Genomic DNA, 19,930 nt, shown 5'->3' with positions numbered 1-19,930 from the left:
AGAGTATACTCCATGTGGCGTGATCATACGATCTATAAATCACATATTTATTAATATTACTAAGATCATCTTACCAATCAGCTAAAATGTGTAGGACGTGTCAGTCATCCAACTAGTGTTCCTTCGGCTCATGGTTAACGCGTAGCAGAGCTAAAATACTTTTAACATAGGAATTTACTGGTACTGTATTAATGTGAACTGACTCTGAAGGCTCATATTTATACATATTCACACCATATTTTCCGCGTCAGTTTTTCATGTTACACACAAGTGTTTCAATCTCACAAGTTTCTTTTACACAAAGTCAGGTAAGAATTTTTAATGTACTAACCACAAAACAAATTCTGGTTAAGAAAATATAACAAAGCAATACATTTACACATAGAGAGAAAAAATGAATTGACTATCAACAAACACCAGTACAAAGTATAATCAAACAGTGTTTTTTTAAGTTTCCAAGATTTTTAAATCAAATTCTTATTTATGATTAACGTCTTAAACTTTAATCCCATGATGCAGACGATATTTGATGCATAGCAATTTGTCAATAAAACAGAAAAATTCAGATTTTATTTTTCTCAGAAAAGTCTTTGCTTAGGATGTTCATTATCTCTTTGTGAGATATGCCTTTTTTCTGTTTTTTTATGATCCCATAGTGTTCTTTGACAAATAATGCAAAACGGCCTGGGGTGCGTGGAGTTTGACCAGGATTGGTAACACCTTTAGGCATTGATGCCAGAAAGACCTGAAAGTGACCACCACATCGTCCGCAGATGGTCCTTTTGGTATCCAATGATTTTGAATGGCGGCCGATCCTGTGCAAATGTTCCAGAAAACACTGAGATCAGAAATGTTTTTATAAACTTGACCTGTGTATGTTTAGGTACTGATTTTGAAAATACACTTTTTTCACAATGTGCTACTCAGGGATTGAATCAGCTAATGTTCCCCTAAGAACTAAGCATTATATTAGGTTTAAAGCTGAAAACGCAAGCCTAAATAAGATGTGTAGCATGCTAAGGTCTATGTTTATGCAAAAGTATAGAGGCAAAATATAAAAGATGAACGTACTGTTGACCACATTTGTCGCATTTGTAGATAAACTTGGTGCTAATCTTGTAATCATGGCAACGACCAATTAGGGGTATTTCTGGATGGCTTTTCCTTGCTCTGCTTGCCCTACAACGCCAAAGAACCAATAAATTAATCAGCAAATTTTAAAAACTTTTCAAATGACTGAATAGTGTTTAAAAACATTGTTCCTACTGAACGTTCCTTAAGTCTTTGTTTGAAATGGTTTTTGAGTCTGTACACTAATATCACACCATTCTGTTTACGGTTGCGGCGGATTCGAATTAGTTGTCTCGATGTCAGCATTCATAAAATCATAGTAAAGAGAAAGCTTCCTCAAAATGTTAATTAAACAGGTTGGAAGTTTAAGAGTAGCAAGGGAATTCAATAATGCTAACTGAGAAGTCGTGTAGACAAACTGTAAAGTCATAATGCAACATCTGTAGCGAAAGTGTTGGTGAGAAGGTTTGGAAAAATTAAAAACTATTATAAAAGTAAAATTAAAAGGGATTTCGAAAATATAAATCAAGACAAACACAATAATAGATAATAGATACTAGAGGAGAATCTAAAGTGAGGCTAAGGTTCAGAAAATAGAAAACGAACAGCAATAATTAGATCTAAAGTAATGGCGGAAAACATAACCGTTTCCACAGAAACAATAAGCAATTCAATACAAGCAGTAAAACAGTAACAAATGAAAGTTTATGAGAAACAAATGCAATTTGTAACTGAAAGAAATATATGGATACAAATAAGCTAAGACCCTGCACAAGAAAGCAGAAAAAAATCACTGGAGAACAGCAACTCAGCCTGTCATGCCTAGCCTCGTTTTCCAATATCACAATGCCCACAAGAAATCGAGGACGGCAACTTGGCACTCAGCAGATAGGGTGTTTTTCAAAGCCAATTTGACTTCATACTGCTGCCTGGACACTTTAAACACAACAAGGCAACAACAAGGCCAAGACAAAGACATACCCAGGTGCTGACAAAAGGTATCGACCATGACCTTGTCTTAACGAGTCTGACTTTGAAGCACCACGCAAATATTTCCCAAATTCCCTTTAATTAGATGGTCCAAAAACAAAACGTTAAAATCTTCAAGGCCAAAATCAGCAGTGAACATGGTGGACTCTGATACAGACACCCTTGCTGCGAACATTAAAGACGTGCTACTGTCAATAGCCCAGAAAGTGCTGAGGTGAGAAAGAAGAAGTACCCCTTGGTCATGAGAAATCTCTGTGACCAAAAAAGGGCCTTGCAGAAAAAGAGGAAATGCAACCCAAAAGCAGCTTCCAAGTACAAAGTGAATTATACCACCAGGAAAGGGATAAAAGCAGCTAGTGAGATTGAGGGCAAATGACAGATCATAAAGGAGGAAATGAAATGGGGTAACACCATAAAGGCTTACCTACTGCTAAAGACCCTCACCAAGACAGGTCAGCATAAGACAAGTCTTTGAAAACTAGAACCTGCGATCCTGTTGGCCTACTAGTCCTTCAAAAAGAGGTCAGAAGAGCAACATGCAGTTAGAAGGGAGGAAAGTCGCCTGGAATTGGCAATGTCCTACCTCAGCTGCTCAAGCAGGGATTGAGATGAAACAACAAAGGCACTTACTTTTCCATGCAAAATTTGGGAATGCAAAGAATGGCCAAAAATATGGTCACTGGTCACATCCATTCTAAAGTTTAAAAAAAATAAAAAAACAAAAAAAAAAAACAACAAAAAACAAAAAACCATCAAACAGTGCTAAAACTGCAGAACCATAAGCCTGATCAGCCACCCAGATAGAGAAGCATCTTCAACATGAGCGGGACCTTGGTCACAACTTCACGAGGCACGAGGGGTTATGGCAAGTGATGCAAAAATTCAACATTGAAGAGGGTATTGTTCAAGCCATTGAAGCCCTGTATAAGAGCTCGATGAGAACAGTGCTTTCTATAGTAGCTGTCTGTCAAGGGTGCCCCCTATCACCTGTACTGTTCAGCATCTTTTAGTAAAACATCATGAAAGAAACTCTCCATAGCCATCACATTTTCATTTCCATTGGTAGAAGATCAATATGCTTCCTGCATTTTGCAGACATTTGTCTAATAACAGAAACCAGCTGATTGATTGGTTGCTTACGTTTTACGCCGTGCCAGCAATTAAGGCTATATCACGGCGACAGAAAGTAATCTTACCTTAAAATGTTTAGGGGAAAAAAAAAACCAATGATATAACATCTAAAACAATAAAAGCCAATACAAGAAGCACGCTGTGGTCCAAAAACACCACGGTAAGTAGGGTTTCCAGGGTGAATTTTCAAGTGACATTGGATAGCATGAGTTTCAGACGACGGAGAGAAAGTGGGGGCTCACCAGCTTCTGTGTACACACTTTGTACAGGAGTGGTGCGGAAGGCACCCAGACAGATGCGGAGCCCTTGATGGTGAATAGGATCCAGAATTTTGAGGTAGGACTCTTGAGCAGAGCCATAGATGATGGAACCATAGTCTAGCTTGGAGCATACCAGGCCAGGATTCAGGCGAAGCTGAAATGACGAACTACTCGGAGAATGTCCAAGGCTTTCTGACAAGAAAGGCGTAGAGATTTGATTTGAGCAAGAAAAAATAGTTTATGGCCAAAGATAACCCAAAGGAATTTTACTTCCTTGACCACTTTGAATATCGTGCCACTGACAGAAATTGATGGATCAAACATACCTCATAGTTTACAAAAGTGGATGAATTCGCAGGAGAAAATCTGAAGCTATATTCTGTCACCAATCTTTGCATACCGTTTACGCACAGTTGAAGGCGGCGTTCAAGCCATGGTAGGAATCGACCCCGAAGAGAGCAAAGTCATCTACATATAACGAGGCCTCCTGGACAGACAGATTTCAAGATTTAATCTTTGATGTTGGTGAAAGAATTTTGCCCTGAAGGACGCCCATTTCCTGTTCCTGAGGATCAGACAGGATAGACCATATAACCATATATGGACTTGAAAAAGGTGGTGCAAATGAAAATTCTTGATGAAGTGTGGCATATGACCCCAGAAGCCAAGGGTATGAAGGTCCAATAGAATACCTTGCTTCCAGGTAGTGGTGTATGCCTTCTCCACGGGTGGTCCTGCACAGCAAACGCGTGGGGGGGGGGCCTAAAGGAGGCTACAGAGAAAAGAGCTATATCAAAAGAAAGGCATGATGGAAAGAAGGCAGGAAACAGATTAGTGTAGACAGAAGATAGGAAAGATAAAACTGTAGTATGACAAGGAGATGGTTGGTTAGAAAAAGAGTATAGGTGAAAGGGTCAGTGAGGGAGAAAAAAGCATAAGAGAAAGGGATGGGCCAGCTTAGTCACCCAGCCAGAGAGAGGCTGGGTGTTCACCCCTGGCACGAGAACCCAGGCCCGTGGGGGCAGACACCAGTTGAGAACTGCAAGATCCTACAACACACTAACAGTTTAAATGTATATGAGAATGAAGACCAGAACAAATTCATGGTCAGTCGCAATGACAAAGCATCTCTACATGAACAGAGTACAGTTCAAAGTGGTAAACGGTTTCAAGAACTTGGGAGCCACTCTCTCCAAAGACAGCAGTTCCATAACATATTTGCATTAGGATAGCAGCAGCAACAGTGGCAATGGCTAGGCTGAACAAGGTCTGAAGCAGTCATAACATCAGGTTTACTATGAAATACAGTCTATACACATCCTTCATAGCAATGATCCTGCTTTAAGGATTTAAAACGTGGACTCTGCTTGTTGGACAGGAGAAGCCAGGATTCAAGAACAAGAGCCTGAGAAGGTTGCTCCTGATCTTTTACAGAGAAAAAAACAAATTATTTTGTATAAAGCATGATCACCACACTCATGACGCCAGGAATCTCTTCTGATAAAGGGTCAAACAGTGTAAACTGGTCTGGCTTGACACTGCAGTGACCAGGGGCAGTAGTTATAAAGCAAGGGTAAGTCTTTGCCCTGAAGCAACATGGGTAACTCAAGGACAAGGGTCTTCTAAAATTATCAAACGGTATTTAGACCCCACAGATGTTTTACACATGGAATAGTAGATGTAAAAAGGTAGAAAAGGCACCCTTGGGTAAAGTAACATGAAGACGTGTCTATGGGGTCTCAACAACACTTTTTAACTTTGGAAACAAGACTTTTCCTTGAGTTCCCCATTTTGGTCCAGGGGAAAGATTTATCCTTGCTTCATAATAACTGCCCCAGAGAAGAACTAGTTTATGAACATGAAAGAATGGACTGGTCATCCTGCGCATGACCTGCTCACCATCACCCAAAGACAGGCTTGAGTGACCTTGTCAGCTACAGTCTATCCATGTGTTCCAACAACCAGTTCCCCTCAAGAAACCAACAAATGAATGGATGAATCATACCATTCTGCCACTGGGTCTCGTAAGTAAACAGGAGGCTGAAACCAGCAACTTCTGTTAATATGAATTGGTTTAAATACTAATAACCATACAAGACAAATTTAAAGCAGATATAAGTGTACACGACCCTTACCATACCAGTTACCACAATTGAACATTTATTGATCAGTGGATTGCATGTAATAATAATATGAAAAAATGTAATTATGCTACTTATGTATGCCAAATGGACTGACCAGTATCGCCATAGTGGTCCATGGCCTTCGTTTTTCTCATGCACCAACCACACAGCAGCATGACACATCTCATGTATCAGTGTGTCTCGAACTCGCTCTTTGGTAACAAAACATTGATGATAAAATGTAAGGTTTAATGTCTTCTAAAATTGTATAATTTCTCTTATTATTAATTTCTGAGATTTCTATGACTAGCTTGGCAGAAAGAGCCTTAACACTCAGACTCAAAGCATCACACAAGCCATGGCTCCAGAAAGATACAGAAGCAAAGTGCTAAGAAAGCACCTGGTTTGAATTTTAAGAAAAAACTCCACTGTATAGCTCTAATCATGATATTAATAATGATGACAACAATGAAGTACTTTTATTTAGCGCTACTCCTACTAAGGCTGAACACACTTTACAATCCTCAGATACTCAGACTTAACAAACATGCATAGATAACAGAAAATGATATTCCTACATACAATTGTGCAAATGCACAAACAATTGCATAGCAAAAACATATGAATGTATATGTTATATAACAAGCAAATAAAGAACTAGTTAAGAAAATGCCAGACAAATGGAATACATTTTAAGCTGCTACTGCATTTCTCAGCACAATGAGCAGTGAGTTCCAAATACTCATGGCAACAAAAGTGAAGGTACAGCATCTAAACGATAAGACGATCGGGAATTAGTACCACAATGAGTTTCTCTGCTGCAGAGCAGAGATAGTGGGTGAGATGCTAAGTAAGTATAGAAGCTGAGGCAGAGAGGACTCAAAATGATGGTAGCCAAGGATTACCTGCTGTGTCACACACTTTAAGTGAGAGCTCAATGCAGGCATAATGCTGGCCACCAACACGTTTCTGCTTGCAGCGCCCTGCTGTCTTCAGCAGCCGCTTGTTCCATATAATCTGCATATTCTCAGGCAGCTGGAATAATCAGAACAGTTGAAGTTAATGACAAGAAGAAGAAGAAAGTAGAGCTCAAAGCACTTTACATAAAAACATGCATACAGTACAGATGGGAATCAAATACACCGTGTTTAGTCTCTTTCATTGAAACATTAAGCACACAAAACTGGAGTGCCCAAAGAAAACCATGGACAGGTGTCACATTTACAGAGGGATAAGTCACAACTGAGATTCAAACCCAATTTTAGTAAGTGTGGAACCAGCCAACCAACCAACCCAACCCAACCAAACCAAACCAAAAAAAGCGAACAACTGTTAGGCTCTTTTGGTCATTCTAGAAGGGTAATCCTCCTATACTTTTAATGAATAAGGACATTTTTTAAAATGTTTTTTACCAAGATAAGGCGATTAAGCATTTTGTAAACATTTAATTATGCATTTTGTGCAGCTTTAAATGCTTTCATTGGAAGATGAAAATTGTCTCTTCTCACATAAGCTCTACACACACACACAGAGATGAATCTGAAGTATTTGAACTAACTATACTACATTTACCAAACACCTATTTTACACTGTGTAGTAGATGCTGCAACACCTGCAGTGGGTAGTCAGCTCAAATCCATGTGACAAGCAGGAGCTAATGACTTAATTACTTTGCTCTCAAAATACTATGGAAAGATTATTTACCTTATTTTCAAAGACTGTAGAATTGAAGAGTTTGAAAAGCTTGGAGGAAAGTTCCTCTCTCCGCTTTCTAAACTGGGACATAAAACTGCAAAAAGAAGAGTAACATTCTATGAACATCTTTCTTTTTTAACATTTACTAAGTATGTGTCAGCAAAATTCCTAACCATTCACTCACACAATCTTATAAATAGATGACATTAGATTTTGAGTCCTCTTTGCATTTTTGTTGGCTTTACATTATTTTTGGCATTCACTGTTGGACTGATTAGATTTGTGGTAATCATCTGTGCTACCAAATTGTGATGTCTTTTGGCCTGCAGTGGACCTTCCTTGCTTGTCCTTGAAGTCAACTGTTGTCAACTGCCCAGTCTTCAGCTATGGCTTAGGCAAAAAGATTTGTTACAATTTCTTTCCTTTGATTGTGGACCTGATTCTAATGCAATGTGGTCCTATTAAATAGATTGTCACTGCAGTAAGCTATGCTTATGTCGACCACTGTCATGGTGCTCTAACAAGAGTTGTGTTGATGGAGGGACATTTTTCTCTGCAAAAGTTAGGCCACTGTACCACAGATTGTGAGTTGAGCTTCAGTAAAAACATCATAACTTTCAGAAGCAGAACACTTTACTGATTTAGCATAGATTCCATCCAATGGAAAGAATGCACACTGCATCTGTGCTAATAATAACTTCTTTGCTTTTATTATTATATATTATTATTGTTACTAATTTGTGTGTGCATTTATTTTTGTAAATCCCTTTGATAATGAGGTAAAGTCCTACATAAATCTACATCATCATCCATCATCCCCCCACCACCCCCATCATCATTATTATTATAGAGTGTGATGTTTGTGGCAGGCAGGTAAAGGGTAAATGATAATTAGGGAACATTAGACAGAATCTAATCCTTGTCAAATTTAGCAAGCATACATCTGTGGTCTGTTGTTAGTATATATTACTCTGAAACATGTTTATTTTCTACGCTCTAAAATGTTACTGGTGGCTCCAAATGAAAAAAAAAACTCCAACACAGTGCCAGTGGCAGCATACCCCTACTATGCAACAAATTTTGATATAATTTTTGAGAGCACCCCATGTAAGACTGAAAAGAAAAGAGGGGAGCAAGAAAGATAACTGGTGGGCGGCTGGCACATACATTTTCCCTCCCTTCACTCCAAACACCATGCTCCTGTTGCTAACCATGAACTGTCAGCCTGTCAAACTAAAGAAGGGCATCCAAAGTACAAGTGGTTCACTGTTTTGCTTTGTCAATGCCAGGTATGCATAAGCTTAACTCAAATAAAGCAGTTTATCAAAAGTTGACTTAAAGTCATAGATGGAAGAGTAAAGGTTGATGTACCATGTCAAGTGTAATCTACATAAATGCAGATTTACCTTCTTGCTTCAGGATGGCATAAGGAATCAGGAGTTTCTGCATTCAAAGATTGTAGGAAAGTAAGGTGTCTGACAATACCAGCACTTGTGGCACCAATCCGACTATTAGCAGCATTTTGTGCAGCTGAAATACTGACAACTGTGGATTCAACTCCTGCATTGGTATTGGAGAAATCTTTGCTTTTTGATTTGATTGATGTAGAAGGAGTGAACCACTGAGATGAACCTGCCATGAAACTCAATCAATGAACATATAATTCCTGGAAAATACCTGGGACAGAAATTATATGTCAAGCCTGCAAACCATTTTTAGGCTGGTCAAGCAGAAAACTTTCTATTTTGCATTTTGTTAACATGTGTGCATGACTGGCTCTCTGACCTTCAGTTTTTAAGCTTCCATAGCGAATAAACATGCTTCAGTACATGAGATGGCTTATCCATTTGTAAAGCTTTTAAAATGGGTTACATGTTCAACATGAACTCTAGCCTGACATCTAGGGGCAATAATATAGCAAATCACATTAAAAAAAAATCATACACAATCTTAAAAAGTGCCATGTTTGCATGTCCCACTTCCAGGATAAATTTAATTAAATTATGACTTAAAATTAATGTTTGGCTTAAGACAAGAAATGATTTGAAAAAAGAGAAATTAAAAGTTGTGTAATACTAGAATCATTTGTCATGGACATAATGAACATGATATTCACATCATATTATTCAAGCACAGATCAAGAAGCTGCATTATGCATTTGACAATAAGCAGGTTAATGAATGTGCATACTTCTAGTCAGAAAATCCAATAAATTTCCCATCAATAACAGTTGTACCTTCATCAGATGAAGTTTTGCTCCATGACTTTTTGACATGCAAAGGGGTTGAGAACGTATCACTGCATTCGTCACTGCTGGTTTCTGTATCTTTATCAGCATACTCTTGGCCGCTATCATCCTCACTGTCGCTGGATTTGAAAACATCGCTGTAAGAACAATCACCTAAGTTTTCCTTGCTCACTAGAGCAGATTTCCTGCAAGAAAAAGCATTTCGCTAATAGAGACATTTTAAACAGACACAACACATACTTCAGTATTTCTAATCTTTAAAAAGACACTTTATACAATTGGAATCTATTATTGTTTTCCAAAGCCCCTTGAAATTCTATGAAACTGAAGAAAGCATAGCTTCTAGCAATGTACTTCTCATCCAGAAAAAACAAAAACAAACTTAAGAACAGTGTACATCTGATTGATGTCTGTACTATTCCTTCAAGGTAGGCAGTTTTAAACAGATCACTCATAGATGGGGAGCCTGCAGACACCCATACGCACATGACTGATTGTGCACAATGCTTGGCTACAATTCCCTTACATGTTCTTCCCTAGTTACAAACCCAGGCACTCGGTCAGCAAACTCCAGCTTGTGTGTGAGGTGACCATGGAACTCTTCTTCAGATTCAGACAAATCCGAGTCATTTACAATAAAATTGTCCATATCATCATCTGCATCATTGTCTTCGTCTGCTACCTGCTGCATTTGAGATCGGTTCTTCTTGAAAACTGAAAATTGTAAAAGCCTTATCAACAGGGAGAAGTGATCTACTCAGCAGAAGATATAAAGAAATCAAGCAAGCGAGTCTGACTGATCTTATTGTATCATGTACCAAAAAGAAGTTTCTTGTCCCCTGATTTTACATTACAATAAATTTGCTGCTTTTCCACTGCATTTTGTAAATTACTGAAATGTAAATAGTGTTAAGTTGTTAAAAGACTACCACCTCTTCATAATAATAATAATGATAATAAAAGATCAAAAGCAGAATTAACGTTTCGTTAATAAGAGTTTTAAGTCTGAAAATGTTTGTGAAGCCTTAATTCCTTCACATTTATCTTAGAAAGATGAAGCCCCAAAAAGAGTTACAATGTCAAGATTGCAATGATCAATGACAAATGTTTGTTTATACATGCTTCCAGAAGTTCATCTGCATCTTCATCACTGCTCACACTTATCCTTTGCCTCCAGCCATGTGAGCTTGTCCTAAAAACAAGAATATGTTAACGCTTGCATGCATCACTACCACACCATTTTTTTAAAGAGAAAAAAAAGTGAAAGATTGTTTTATTCCAGGATGCAGACTTTTTGACTGTATAAGGGTTGAGGAAGTATAGCCTCTTGCTCCACGAATTTTCTCAACTCACTGCAATCACTAATACTTCCTTGGTTCTAAAACTGATGACCTTGTGACCTTAGTGTATGTGTGTTCTTGTTTTTGTAAAGTGCTTTGAACCCTCCTTGATGGTGGAGAAAGGTGCTACAGAAATCAAAATTATCATTATTTTCTGGAAAACAAAATATCTACTAAGACATTTAAAAAAAAAGAAACTTTCAAAATTACAACAATGTGGAAAACTTTATAAAAAATGTATATTAAAAAAACAGAGATCTGACTAAAAAGAACTATACACACAAGATGGGAAAACGTTTATATCAACAGTTTTTATCATACTTTTTAAAGTTTATAATCAAAAGACATCCCACGGTTATTATTTCTGTCAACCAAACATACCTCATGTTTTCAAAGCTTTCCTTGTCAACCATACTAGGCAGAAAAAGGTCTTCAGTCACCTCTTCATCTGTTTTGCCAGACCGGGTGCTGATGTTGATAGTATCTGCAGCGGTTATTTGTTCATTTATCCGACTGTCTGAGGGTGATTCTATTCCATGCAGCAAGATGCTGCCCAGTGAGCATTTAGATCTGTTACACTCTTTTTTTAGGACATCTGAGACACCACATACGTCAATTCCATTCTGAGTGAAATAATTTGAATCAGAACCAAGCCATTCAGAGTTGCTCAGTTCCTGACTTGAAGAATCATTTTTTTGTTAGCTTTGAGATCCTCATGGAGTGTTTCACCATGCATTTTTTTATGGTTTGATAATTTTCTGACTTCTTTGTCATTAGTCCAGAAGTCCTGCTTAGAGTGTTCACAGCACAAACCATGACCTGCTCTTTCAAAGTCAGGGGAATGATTTGAACAAATGTCCCTTAGGTTTTGGGTCTGCTTCATCTTACAGCTGTTACTACATTTCTCAGCACAGTCATCTGAACCAGGTGTTGATTCTTCCATAAAATCAACCTGATCCATATGTTTCATGGCATCCTCACTTTTTACTGTCTCACAAATGAAACTTGTCTGAACAGATACATCCACAGCTTCATAAAATGACACCTCTTCCTCCGACATTAAGCAAGTTTCATACTGAGAGTCTATTTTGCTCTTCACTTCTTCTTCTGCTGTTTGAAACTGAAGTTCTTCTGATGCAATGGAAGTATTTGGTTCTAAGATATTCTTGAAATGTGAAGGTTCATCTTCCTGAAGTCTGTCCTTTTCATGTACACAGTGAATAGTTTCAATATTTTGTGGACTTTCATTGTCAGTCTTGGGCAAGCTGCCAGGAGAATATTCTTCAGATCTTAGAAAAAATTGATTTTTATCTTTAGAATGGTTATCCTGCTTTGCATGCTCACATGGGTTGGCTTTGCTCTGTTCAATAGCCAGATATAGTCGGAAGTTCTGCTTTGAATCACAGGAAGTGCTTTCTAGCATGTCTGCTTGCATGGATTCCAAAAAGGGAAGGATGGACTCTTCAGCCAAGCCAGCATCATTTGAAACAGACATGGTTTTTGTTGGGAATGCCCATTTTGTCTCTTTAAAATTTATTTCTGTCTCATTTGAATTGTCAGTGACACATTGCTTTTCTCTAGCATGGATTTCTGAAACTGACAGGTCGTATCTACTTGACTCTCTCTGTTTTGTCTCAGAATGAAGTGGGGTTGATGTTCTTGTAACACAAGGTACATCATTTACTGCTTCTTTTTCAGATTTAAGTACAAGTCCACCATTTGATAACTCAGCCATTTTCAGACTAGTAAGATTTTTGCTAAAAGATGCAATATTAAACTTTCTCTGAGAATATCTGCCACACTCAGATGCCAATCTCTTAGACTGTTCGCTTTCAACACTTGGCATGTCATTAGGTCTTTCTTTCATATACTCAGTGTTTGAGTTAAACTCATCATGTCTCCTTGTGTTACATGAAACATTGTCCTCGCTTAAAACTGGTGTCATTAATGGTGGAAGGTCATTTACCTGAACTTGATTTTTATGGACATCATTATCTGAGTCATCCGAAAAATCAAAATTAATCCCCAAATTTGCTAATGTTTTGTTCTGAGAAAACTTTCCTTTTCTTGATTTTGGCTTATGCTTTGGCTGCAAGGCAGAATCTGGAGTACCTTTCTTGCCTAATGTCTGTACACACCCAGTAATCTTCATTGCCTTGTCAGTCTGATTTCCTACCAGAGCCTTCACTGTGGCAGTCAAATTCACAGACTTAATACGGCAACCAACTTGTGGCCTTGTTGGACCAAAATGTTTGGAGTCTGGGTCAGGTTCAAGTACCATTCTGTGTCCATCTTCTTGCTTAGTTTTATTCAATCCTTGACAATAGTTATGTTTAGATGGCTTCTCTGTCTCCCTTAAACATGTTATATTTGAAGTTAGCACATTTTCCTTCCCTTGAGATAATATGGAATTCAGGAAATCTTTATGTTTAAGTTTAGAAGTCACTACTGCTGATCTGTTTTTGTAATGCTTTCCTTCTGCTGTAATTTGTGATGTGTGATAATTACCCAACATTGTGGAACAGATGTCTTTGTCAAATGATTCTTCTCGCTGGCTACACTTTTGTTGTGTAGAGTAATTATTTTCATTCCATCTTGAGGGGGCAGGGTATTCTGGGTTGATAGATTCATCATCTGAACTTTGGGAAAAATCTGCTAGATCCTGAATGACTCTCTGGAGTTGTTGCTTTTTCTTTTTACCCTCTAGTGGAAGTCCAGTGGAGAATGGTTGCAATGATTGGTCCATCTCAGAAAGGAATATGCAACTGCAACACAGGAATTCAATGCAAAATTCCAGACACATACATCAGTAGCATTAGACTAATTACAGAATGAATTATTTCATGATTGAATGATTGCAGATATTTATGTGTCCACATAAGCACAGAATGGTGTTTTCAAATGCACCAGTCACGTTCTTCTGTCTACTTACATGTTTAGATTAAGTAAGATTTAAACAATACAATAGTTACATATTTCTATCTTTTTATTGAATTACATTGCTTTGAAAATAGTAATCAAAACGCAAAAATTCCAAATGGTGAAGACTGAAGATATTTATATTACATGGTCTCACGTTCGTCTCCAGCTTAAAAAAAAAAAAATCACAATGTTCATGCTGACATGTCGTTCTGATCGCCTGCCGTTTTCCTCAGTAAATTTTACAACACTCATTACTGCTTATGACATAGAATATCTGTTTTTCAACACTTCTCATAGACAACAAGAAATAACTTACTCCAGGTTAACAAGCTGCCGTCAAACTGAATGTTGAAAAAGCGATCGAACTTCAAGCACAGTGTCGATAAACATTGAATGAACAATGCTTGAACTGTGTAGTCACTACATTTAAAATTTACACGAGCCTTATTAAAGGAAATAGTCTTTGTAACATGCCAACTCACGGAATAGCTTATAAAAAGCAAGTTACGTTTTAGGCACACATTTATTTTAAATTAACCGCCGTGGAGCGAAACAAGGCGCATAACTCTTGTCGCAATCGATAACCCTGGTCGGCCCAACCCAGTGTCGACCAACAGAGCAAGCGATACAAAAACAATCATATATGTTAAGCATTATGGTTCGTGACTATTTATTTTATATTGGACAAAAATAAGTTGTTTAGAGGTACGTGACGCCATGAGCCTCACCTACCGGGCCTAATTTTAACCAATGGAAAACAACAAGAAGAAGTAAATTAAAGCAAGCTCGACCCCTAAAATGGGCCGGAGGGGGGGGAATTAATTTCAATATGTTTGTTTTTCTGGCTATATTTGTTAAAAGTATGTGGTATGAACTGTCCATAAATGTAGTATTAAAGATAACTGCTTATCTGCAGGTTCTTATGCAATTACATATTTAGTGTGACGTCTGATGGGTGTCATATGCGAGGACAAAAAAGTGCAGCGATTACTCGATCGATCAGTATTGCTATCAAAGAAAACCCACAGCACTGATTCATTAATACTGTTCATTCATAAATTTCAAAGTGAAATACTTAGCAACAGCCTAGTGCATTTAAAGCATATTTAAAGAAGGATTTATTTTTGTCCCTGTAACAACCATGTATCAGATACAAAAATTTCTTTTTTTTTTTTTTCTCAAGTGTTCCACTCTGCCGCAAGCACCAAAAATGATAAAGCACTACTTATATGTTGCATGCTTTTTTACACGTGTTATATTCCACGAAAAAAAAAAAAAAAAAACAAAAAAGACTTTTTGTCCCACACTCCCATCGGGCGTATTATCTGAAAGGTTTACAAGACTTATAAATGACGCTTATAAAAGACTTATATAAATGACAGAAAAACAGATAGCATATGAACTAAAAAAAATAAATAAATAAACAACCGTACTAAACGAAGAATAAAATCAAATACAGAAAACACAAAGAGGAGCAAAAAAAAAAAATAAGAACAAGAGCTGAGAGTAACATGATATTTCAAAAGGGTGTGAAAAAAGAACTTGCATTATATAGGAAAGAGTGTTAATTAGGAGTAATGTTTACGGAAGAGGTGCGTTTTCAGTGCACATTTAAAGGATTCAATAGTGGGTATAAAAAGTGGCGGATATGGAAAGGAAGAGAGATTCATTGTTTCAATGCAAAATAACTAAAAATCCTGTGGCCATATGATTATCTTTAATTCGTCCTGCCAACAGGACCTTTTGCGTTTTAGCACGATGACCAATAAGGAAAGATATGGTACAGGAAAATCCGTCTGACATTTTGAAAGGAAAGTCAGCCAGCAATGACAGCGTGACAGAAATACCTTTATTTTAAAGTAATTGATAACAATCGCTTATTCATGCCATGCCGCACACATCGTTAGCATGATACTTTTGTAACGATACACATTTTATTGCATCTTTTCTCAACCCTATTCACAATATCCCCCCCCCCCATCTCTCTCTCATACACATACACACGTGTCAACACTTTGCCTGAGTTAATATGTACACTGTAGTGATTTCTCTCCTAAAGCTTCTATTGACGTTGAGGCCTGGTGTCCATCAAAATGTTTTTCCCGCCTGGCATCGATCCGGCACAAGCTTGGACGCGGGGTACAGACTGAAGAGCACTTTGTGTCTGTGGTAAGAAGCCGATGCGCGAAACAACTGGTCAGTACCGTGAAGCCTGTCCAGCAGCCCCAACACGCCATAACAGTTGTTGAACCTGCAGTTAACACAAGATGTTCCTTCATCCATTTTTCCCCACACCCATCACATAAACATCCACTCGTTCTCCTATGTGTATCACTTGTCTGTAAGGGTGTGGATGTATTCGTGCGTGCTTTCATGTGTTCATATGTTTACACAGAATCAATTTTTAATAGCAGTAGTCTAAACAACTTCTAATTTAAAAAATACTGCTTCACCTGGCACCTTAAAACTTGCAATTTTCAACCACTATGACCATCACGAAGAAATGTCTTTAGAACTACTAGGGAAGATCGCAATGAATTCGTCTCTGTTACCTGACTTGCTCGAAAGTTCAACTGACGTAAGACTCACTTGAGGTGGTGGAAGTCGTGGAACTCTGGAGAGGACATGAAGGGGAAGTGGTAGCCGCTGTGGTGAATCACGGTGGTGACGATGACAATCCCCAGCCACAGCCACAGCATGGCTACATGTGCGCCCATCAACAGCGGGCCAGCCACCGCCGGCACCAGGTTAGCCAGCACGTGTTCTATGGGGTGGGCGTAGATAGCTACAACTCCTACTGGCGCCGTCCATTCATGGTGCAGCTTGTGGATCTCCTTGTACAGAGCCGGGTGGTGCAACAATCTACACAAAAAGAATGGGGTTAAGTGGGTAAGTCAGGTGCACATCAACATCTACAACTATTACCATCACTGCTTCTACTATCACCAACAGCATCTTAAATCCTCCTCTCTAGTGTAACAAATAAGAGTGAGGTAAGATCTTTTTGAGAATATAAAGATACTGCAAAAAACTATTAGAATGAACCAAAAATGGTGTGTATCGGAATGGATGTCGTTGGATGGCAGGAAGTAAAGAGAGATGAAAACGTAACAGTACACTTTTTTGTCATGGACATGTTGCCGAGAAAACTGCTGACAACGTCCTTAGATGGGTGGCATAAGCGAATGCATTTGCAAGCGTGTAAGCACGGGCGCACGCAATAGCCACATTATGGGACGTGAACGGTAAACCTACCTGTGAAAATAGTAAAATCCTATCTCCTCTACCGCTACAAACACAACCATTTCCATTAACGCCCGTTGGTACGAGGGGAGAGACGATGGTTCGAATCCACACCCTCGCCAGACCAGGGCCTTGTAGAGGCACAGGACAAAGGGCCCGCCCACGACGGTCTGGTTAAACAGCGCCACTCTGATCGCCCTCAGCAAGGAGTCGGAAGACACCTGAGAGGGATCGAAAACGACTTACAACAGTCGCCAGCACATAAATATTAGCTCCAAATGTTTTTGGCCCATTTCTGCGGGTAATTTAAGATTTAGGCCAGGCAACAACACGGCGATTTTTTCCGTTCAGGTGGGAGAGACATATAATTATCTACCAACATCCAAAACATCCATCTTGCTCCGGCTGACTAAACGGAGAGTGAATGTTGATTGTTATAAGGAGTATCGAATTTCGTACGAAAACGCATTTTAAAAGGACTGTATAAATATGACTTCTCCTCGGAAAGGCTCACCGGTCTATTTTTGTCTGGCTGCACCTTGTAGCGAAGGAGCACGGCTGGTTTTCCAGTAACATCCAAGACTATAAAGAAAATATTGATCAGCCAGAAGACTGCAGATGTGAACACAACTGTTCCTACAAAAAAAATGAAAGTATTAGGTTAAAAGTAAGTGAAAATACAATCACTGTATAAAAATTTCCTTCCCCCTCCCCCCAACCCACTCAACCTTTGTTTAAACGTAAGCTGGAAAAGTGTACTATATTAAATTTTGTTATTTTAACTTATTCCTGCTGAAGAACAAAAAGTAGCCGTGACATGAAGTCTCACCTGTATGCTGAGCGCTGTTCGCGTAAGCGAAAAAACAAAAAAGAAAAATCAGCTTTAGGCTTACAAACTGTTTATTATTTTTTTTTATCCCACTCTTAATTATTTATATATGATCGTTAACAAATGTAGGCAATTGATAATATCGGCTTCTGTATAAGACAACGCGATGTTAGACTGAGTTTTTCTTGGAAAGCAAACGAGAAATCCATTTATTTGCACAGGACCTACCCACAACACTTGTGAAAAAGGCGTCCCTGCCGAAGAGTTCATACACGCTGTCCCATTGTCGCATCCAGACATTTGGAGAGAGTCCAGCCAGCTGCTCTTCAGAATCCCTGTCACAAGAAAAGACTACCTTTACCTTAGTACACTGCCATTCTTCACTTTCGTGCAAAGTGGAACAAATTATGAGACACAGAAACAGGAGCAACTTTAGTGATGTAGTGGAAAAAACAAAGAAAGATTGAATTTTGTTCTCTGACGATTATTTTGTTTTCTTCAGCAGCGGTATTGCTAATTCCTTTTTTTTGTTCCTCGTTGGCTGAGATTAGAATCTTGTTTCATCTTGAATTGTATTCATGTGATGCGTTCTATGATATTTCTGATTTTGTAACGGTCTTCGTTTAGCAGGTCACCGCCATAATTCTGGTTATCTAGAATCTAGACCAACGTCTGCTTCTTATAATTAGGTATAATCTTCATGCTATTGCTCACTCTATAAATACTGTAACAGTAACCGACAAGTTCGCTATAGTGCTCTTGATTCTTTTAAACCTTTTTAGCTGAGTACTTCAGAAAGTGGTGAAAGTGCATAAGAAATCCTTTGAACTCGAGCCTGTTCCCCAAAGGTTATTCTTCCAGACTAGAAGAGCGTATACCTTCAATTGAAGATATTATGAATACTGTACCTCTCTTTTGCATTGAACTGTTCCTCTCGGTTACAAACATGTACTAGTTTTCAAGCAACTCAGTCACATTGTACTGACAAATTCATTGGCAATCTAACAACAAAGTCCGGACTTAACATGTTGACCGAAGTTCCAATACCCCAAGGTTCACTGTGACATACGCACTCAATTTGGTGAATTGTTCGACTGTATCCGATTAAGATCAAGGTGGCGCCGGGTACAAACTTCTCTCAGTTCTATATCCTCCACCGCTATAGGCCTCTTCCAAACAATAAACCAGCCATTGTTTTCGAGGTACTTACATGGTGGCGTCCGCTCAGCGTAGGCCACACCGCAGGAATGCCACGCTACGTTTCAGCGACGTCGACGACACCCTGCGCCAGTTGTACTGGCCTTTGGTCAGGCTTAACTCGTCACACGCTTACATTAATCAGTAAACGACAACATCCCTTTGATCATGAGCGTTTGCGTGTGTGTGGTGCACACGTACTCTTGGCTCGGTACACTTGTCCCAAAATTTTGACCGACACGTCTGTGTCAACCTGGTGATAACCCTTGCATAGCGATACCCTTTTTTTAAAACCCAAAATACACCCGTAGTTTCCGACTGCTGCGCGTGCAAACCTTGACACAATATCTGTGTGATAACACATATATGATAGAGACCAGTAGGGTGACCGATAATTTTGACTTTCTTTTTTCAATTCTCTACCATGATTTTTTAAATGCTGCAAGTTGTGTCGAGACGTTTCTTCAAACACAGTATTCTTAGTGGTTTGTCCACCCTAAGCTATGAAAAACATAATTGAATATACTGCAAGGCTTGTATTAAGCCAAGGTCCTCCACCGTCGTGCAATATACGGTGGGATTTTGTCTTCTTAACTGAAAGGTCTGGCATAACACATGCTAGAGCTAGTCCCTAGAATGTCTTGTACATTATCCTAAGCCACCCAAAACCTCATCTTGGTCCAGATAGCCACAGGAAAGCGTCAGGTGTCACACAGTAGGCCTCTGCAGTGCAGCCGCCTTACCTCAATGTGCTCCAAGTACCCCATACATATCCTTCCTCAGCTAAGGTCTGTGTTTAGTACCTTGAGGAAAGACTGCTCACAAATTTTGTCTTCAAACTCACATTAAAGAAAATGCACACACCTGATCGCTGAACTGAG

The 19,930-nt window shown here is 38.8% G+C and overlaps 3 protein-coding genes across 3 annotated transcripts; all 3 read right to left on the bottom strand.

Annotated features, from left to right (window-relative positions):
* Nucleotides 1-109: 109 nt before the first annotated feature.
* LOC112560439 (HMG box-containing protein C19G7.04-like) lies at nucleotides 110-11,371 on the bottom strand. Its single transcript, XM_025232304.1, has 10 exons — nucleotides 11,240-11,371; nucleotides 10,637-10,710; nucleotides 10,067-10,232; nucleotides 9,507-9,703; nucleotides 8,677-8,902; nucleotides 7,280-7,364; nucleotides 6,481-6,610; nucleotides 5,691-5,787; nucleotides 1,072-1,179; nucleotides 110-815 (listed from the first exon to the last, which is right to left on the bottom strand). Exons 1-10 carry the CDS (start codon nucleotides 11,269-11,271, stop codon nucleotides 563-565), a joined length of 1,368 nt encoding a protein of 455 aa, XP_025088089.1. The 5' UTR covers nucleotides 11,272-11,371; the 3' UTR covers nucleotides 110-562.
* Nucleotides 11,372-11,487: 116 nt separating this feature from the next.
* On the bottom strand, nucleotides 11,488-14,503 carry LOC112560437. Its single transcript, XM_025232303.1, has 2 exons — nucleotides 14,097-14,503; nucleotides 11,488-13,623 (listed from the first exon to the last, which is right to left on the bottom strand). Exon 2 carries the CDS (start codon nucleotides 13,602-13,604, stop codon nucleotides 11,526-11,528), a length of 2,079 nt encoding a protein of 692 aa, XP_025088088.1. The 5' UTR covers nucleotides 13,605-13,623; nucleotides 14,097-14,503; the 3' UTR covers nucleotides 11,488-11,525.
* Nucleotides 14,504-15,312: 809 nt separating this feature from the next.
* On the bottom strand, nucleotides 15,313-19,717 carry LOC112559868 (fatty acid hydroxylase domain-containing protein 2-like). Its single transcript, XM_025231330.1, has 6 exons — nucleotides 19,063-19,717; nucleotides 18,081-18,187; nucleotides 17,538-17,659; nucleotides 17,036-17,244; nucleotides 16,370-16,642; nucleotides 15,313-16,031 (listed from the first exon to the last, which is right to left on the bottom strand). Coding segments are annotated over exons 1-6 (876 nt in total). The 5' UTR covers nucleotides 19,065-19,717; the 3' UTR covers nucleotides 15,313-15,868.
* Between the last annotated feature and the right edge of the window lie 213 nt (nucleotides 19,718-19,930).

This window comes from Pomacea canaliculata, linkage group LG3 (genome assembly GCF_003073045.1).
Source record: "Pomacea canaliculata isolate SZHN2017 linkage group LG3, ASM307304v1, whole genome shotgun sequence".
Lineage (NCBI taxonomy): Eukaryota > Metazoa > Mollusca > Gastropoda > Architaenioglossa > Ampullariidae > Pomacea > Pomacea canaliculata.
The sequence above is the reverse complement of the archived record's forward strand: the minus strand, read 5'-3'. Positions and strand labels throughout refer to the sequence as shown.

What these genes read in the sequence shown, in the direction of transcription:
- LOC112560439 (XM_025232304.1), bottom strand. Translation starts at nt 11,271, where the DNA reads ATGGTTGACAAGGAAAGCTTTGAAAACATGAG. An exon ending in GAAAGCTTTGAAAACATGAG is followed by an intron (nt 10,711 to 11,239) that starts GTATGTTTGGTT and finishes TCTTGTTTTTAG; the next exon opens with GACAAGCTCACATGGCTGGA. An exon ending in GGACCACTATGGCGATACTG is followed by an intron (nt 1,180 to 5,690) that starts GTCAGTCCATTT and finishes TTGGCGTTGTAG; the next exon opens with GGCAAGCAGAGCAAGGAAAA.
- LOC112560437 (XM_025232303.1), bottom strand. Translation starts at nt 13,604, where the DNA reads ATGGACCAATCATTGCAACCATTCTCCACTGGACTTCCACTAGAGGGT.
- LOC112559868 (XM_025231330.1), bottom strand. An exon ending in AGCCAGACAAAAATAGACCG is followed by an intron (nt 17,245 to 17,537) that starts GTGAGCCTTTCC and finishes GATCCCTCTCAG; the next exon opens with GTGTCTTCCGACTCCTTGCT. An exon ending in GGATTTTACTATTTTCACAG is followed by an intron (nt 16,643 to 17,035) that starts GTAGGTTTACCG and finishes CTTTTTGTGTAG; the next exon opens with ATTGTTGCACCACCCGGCTC.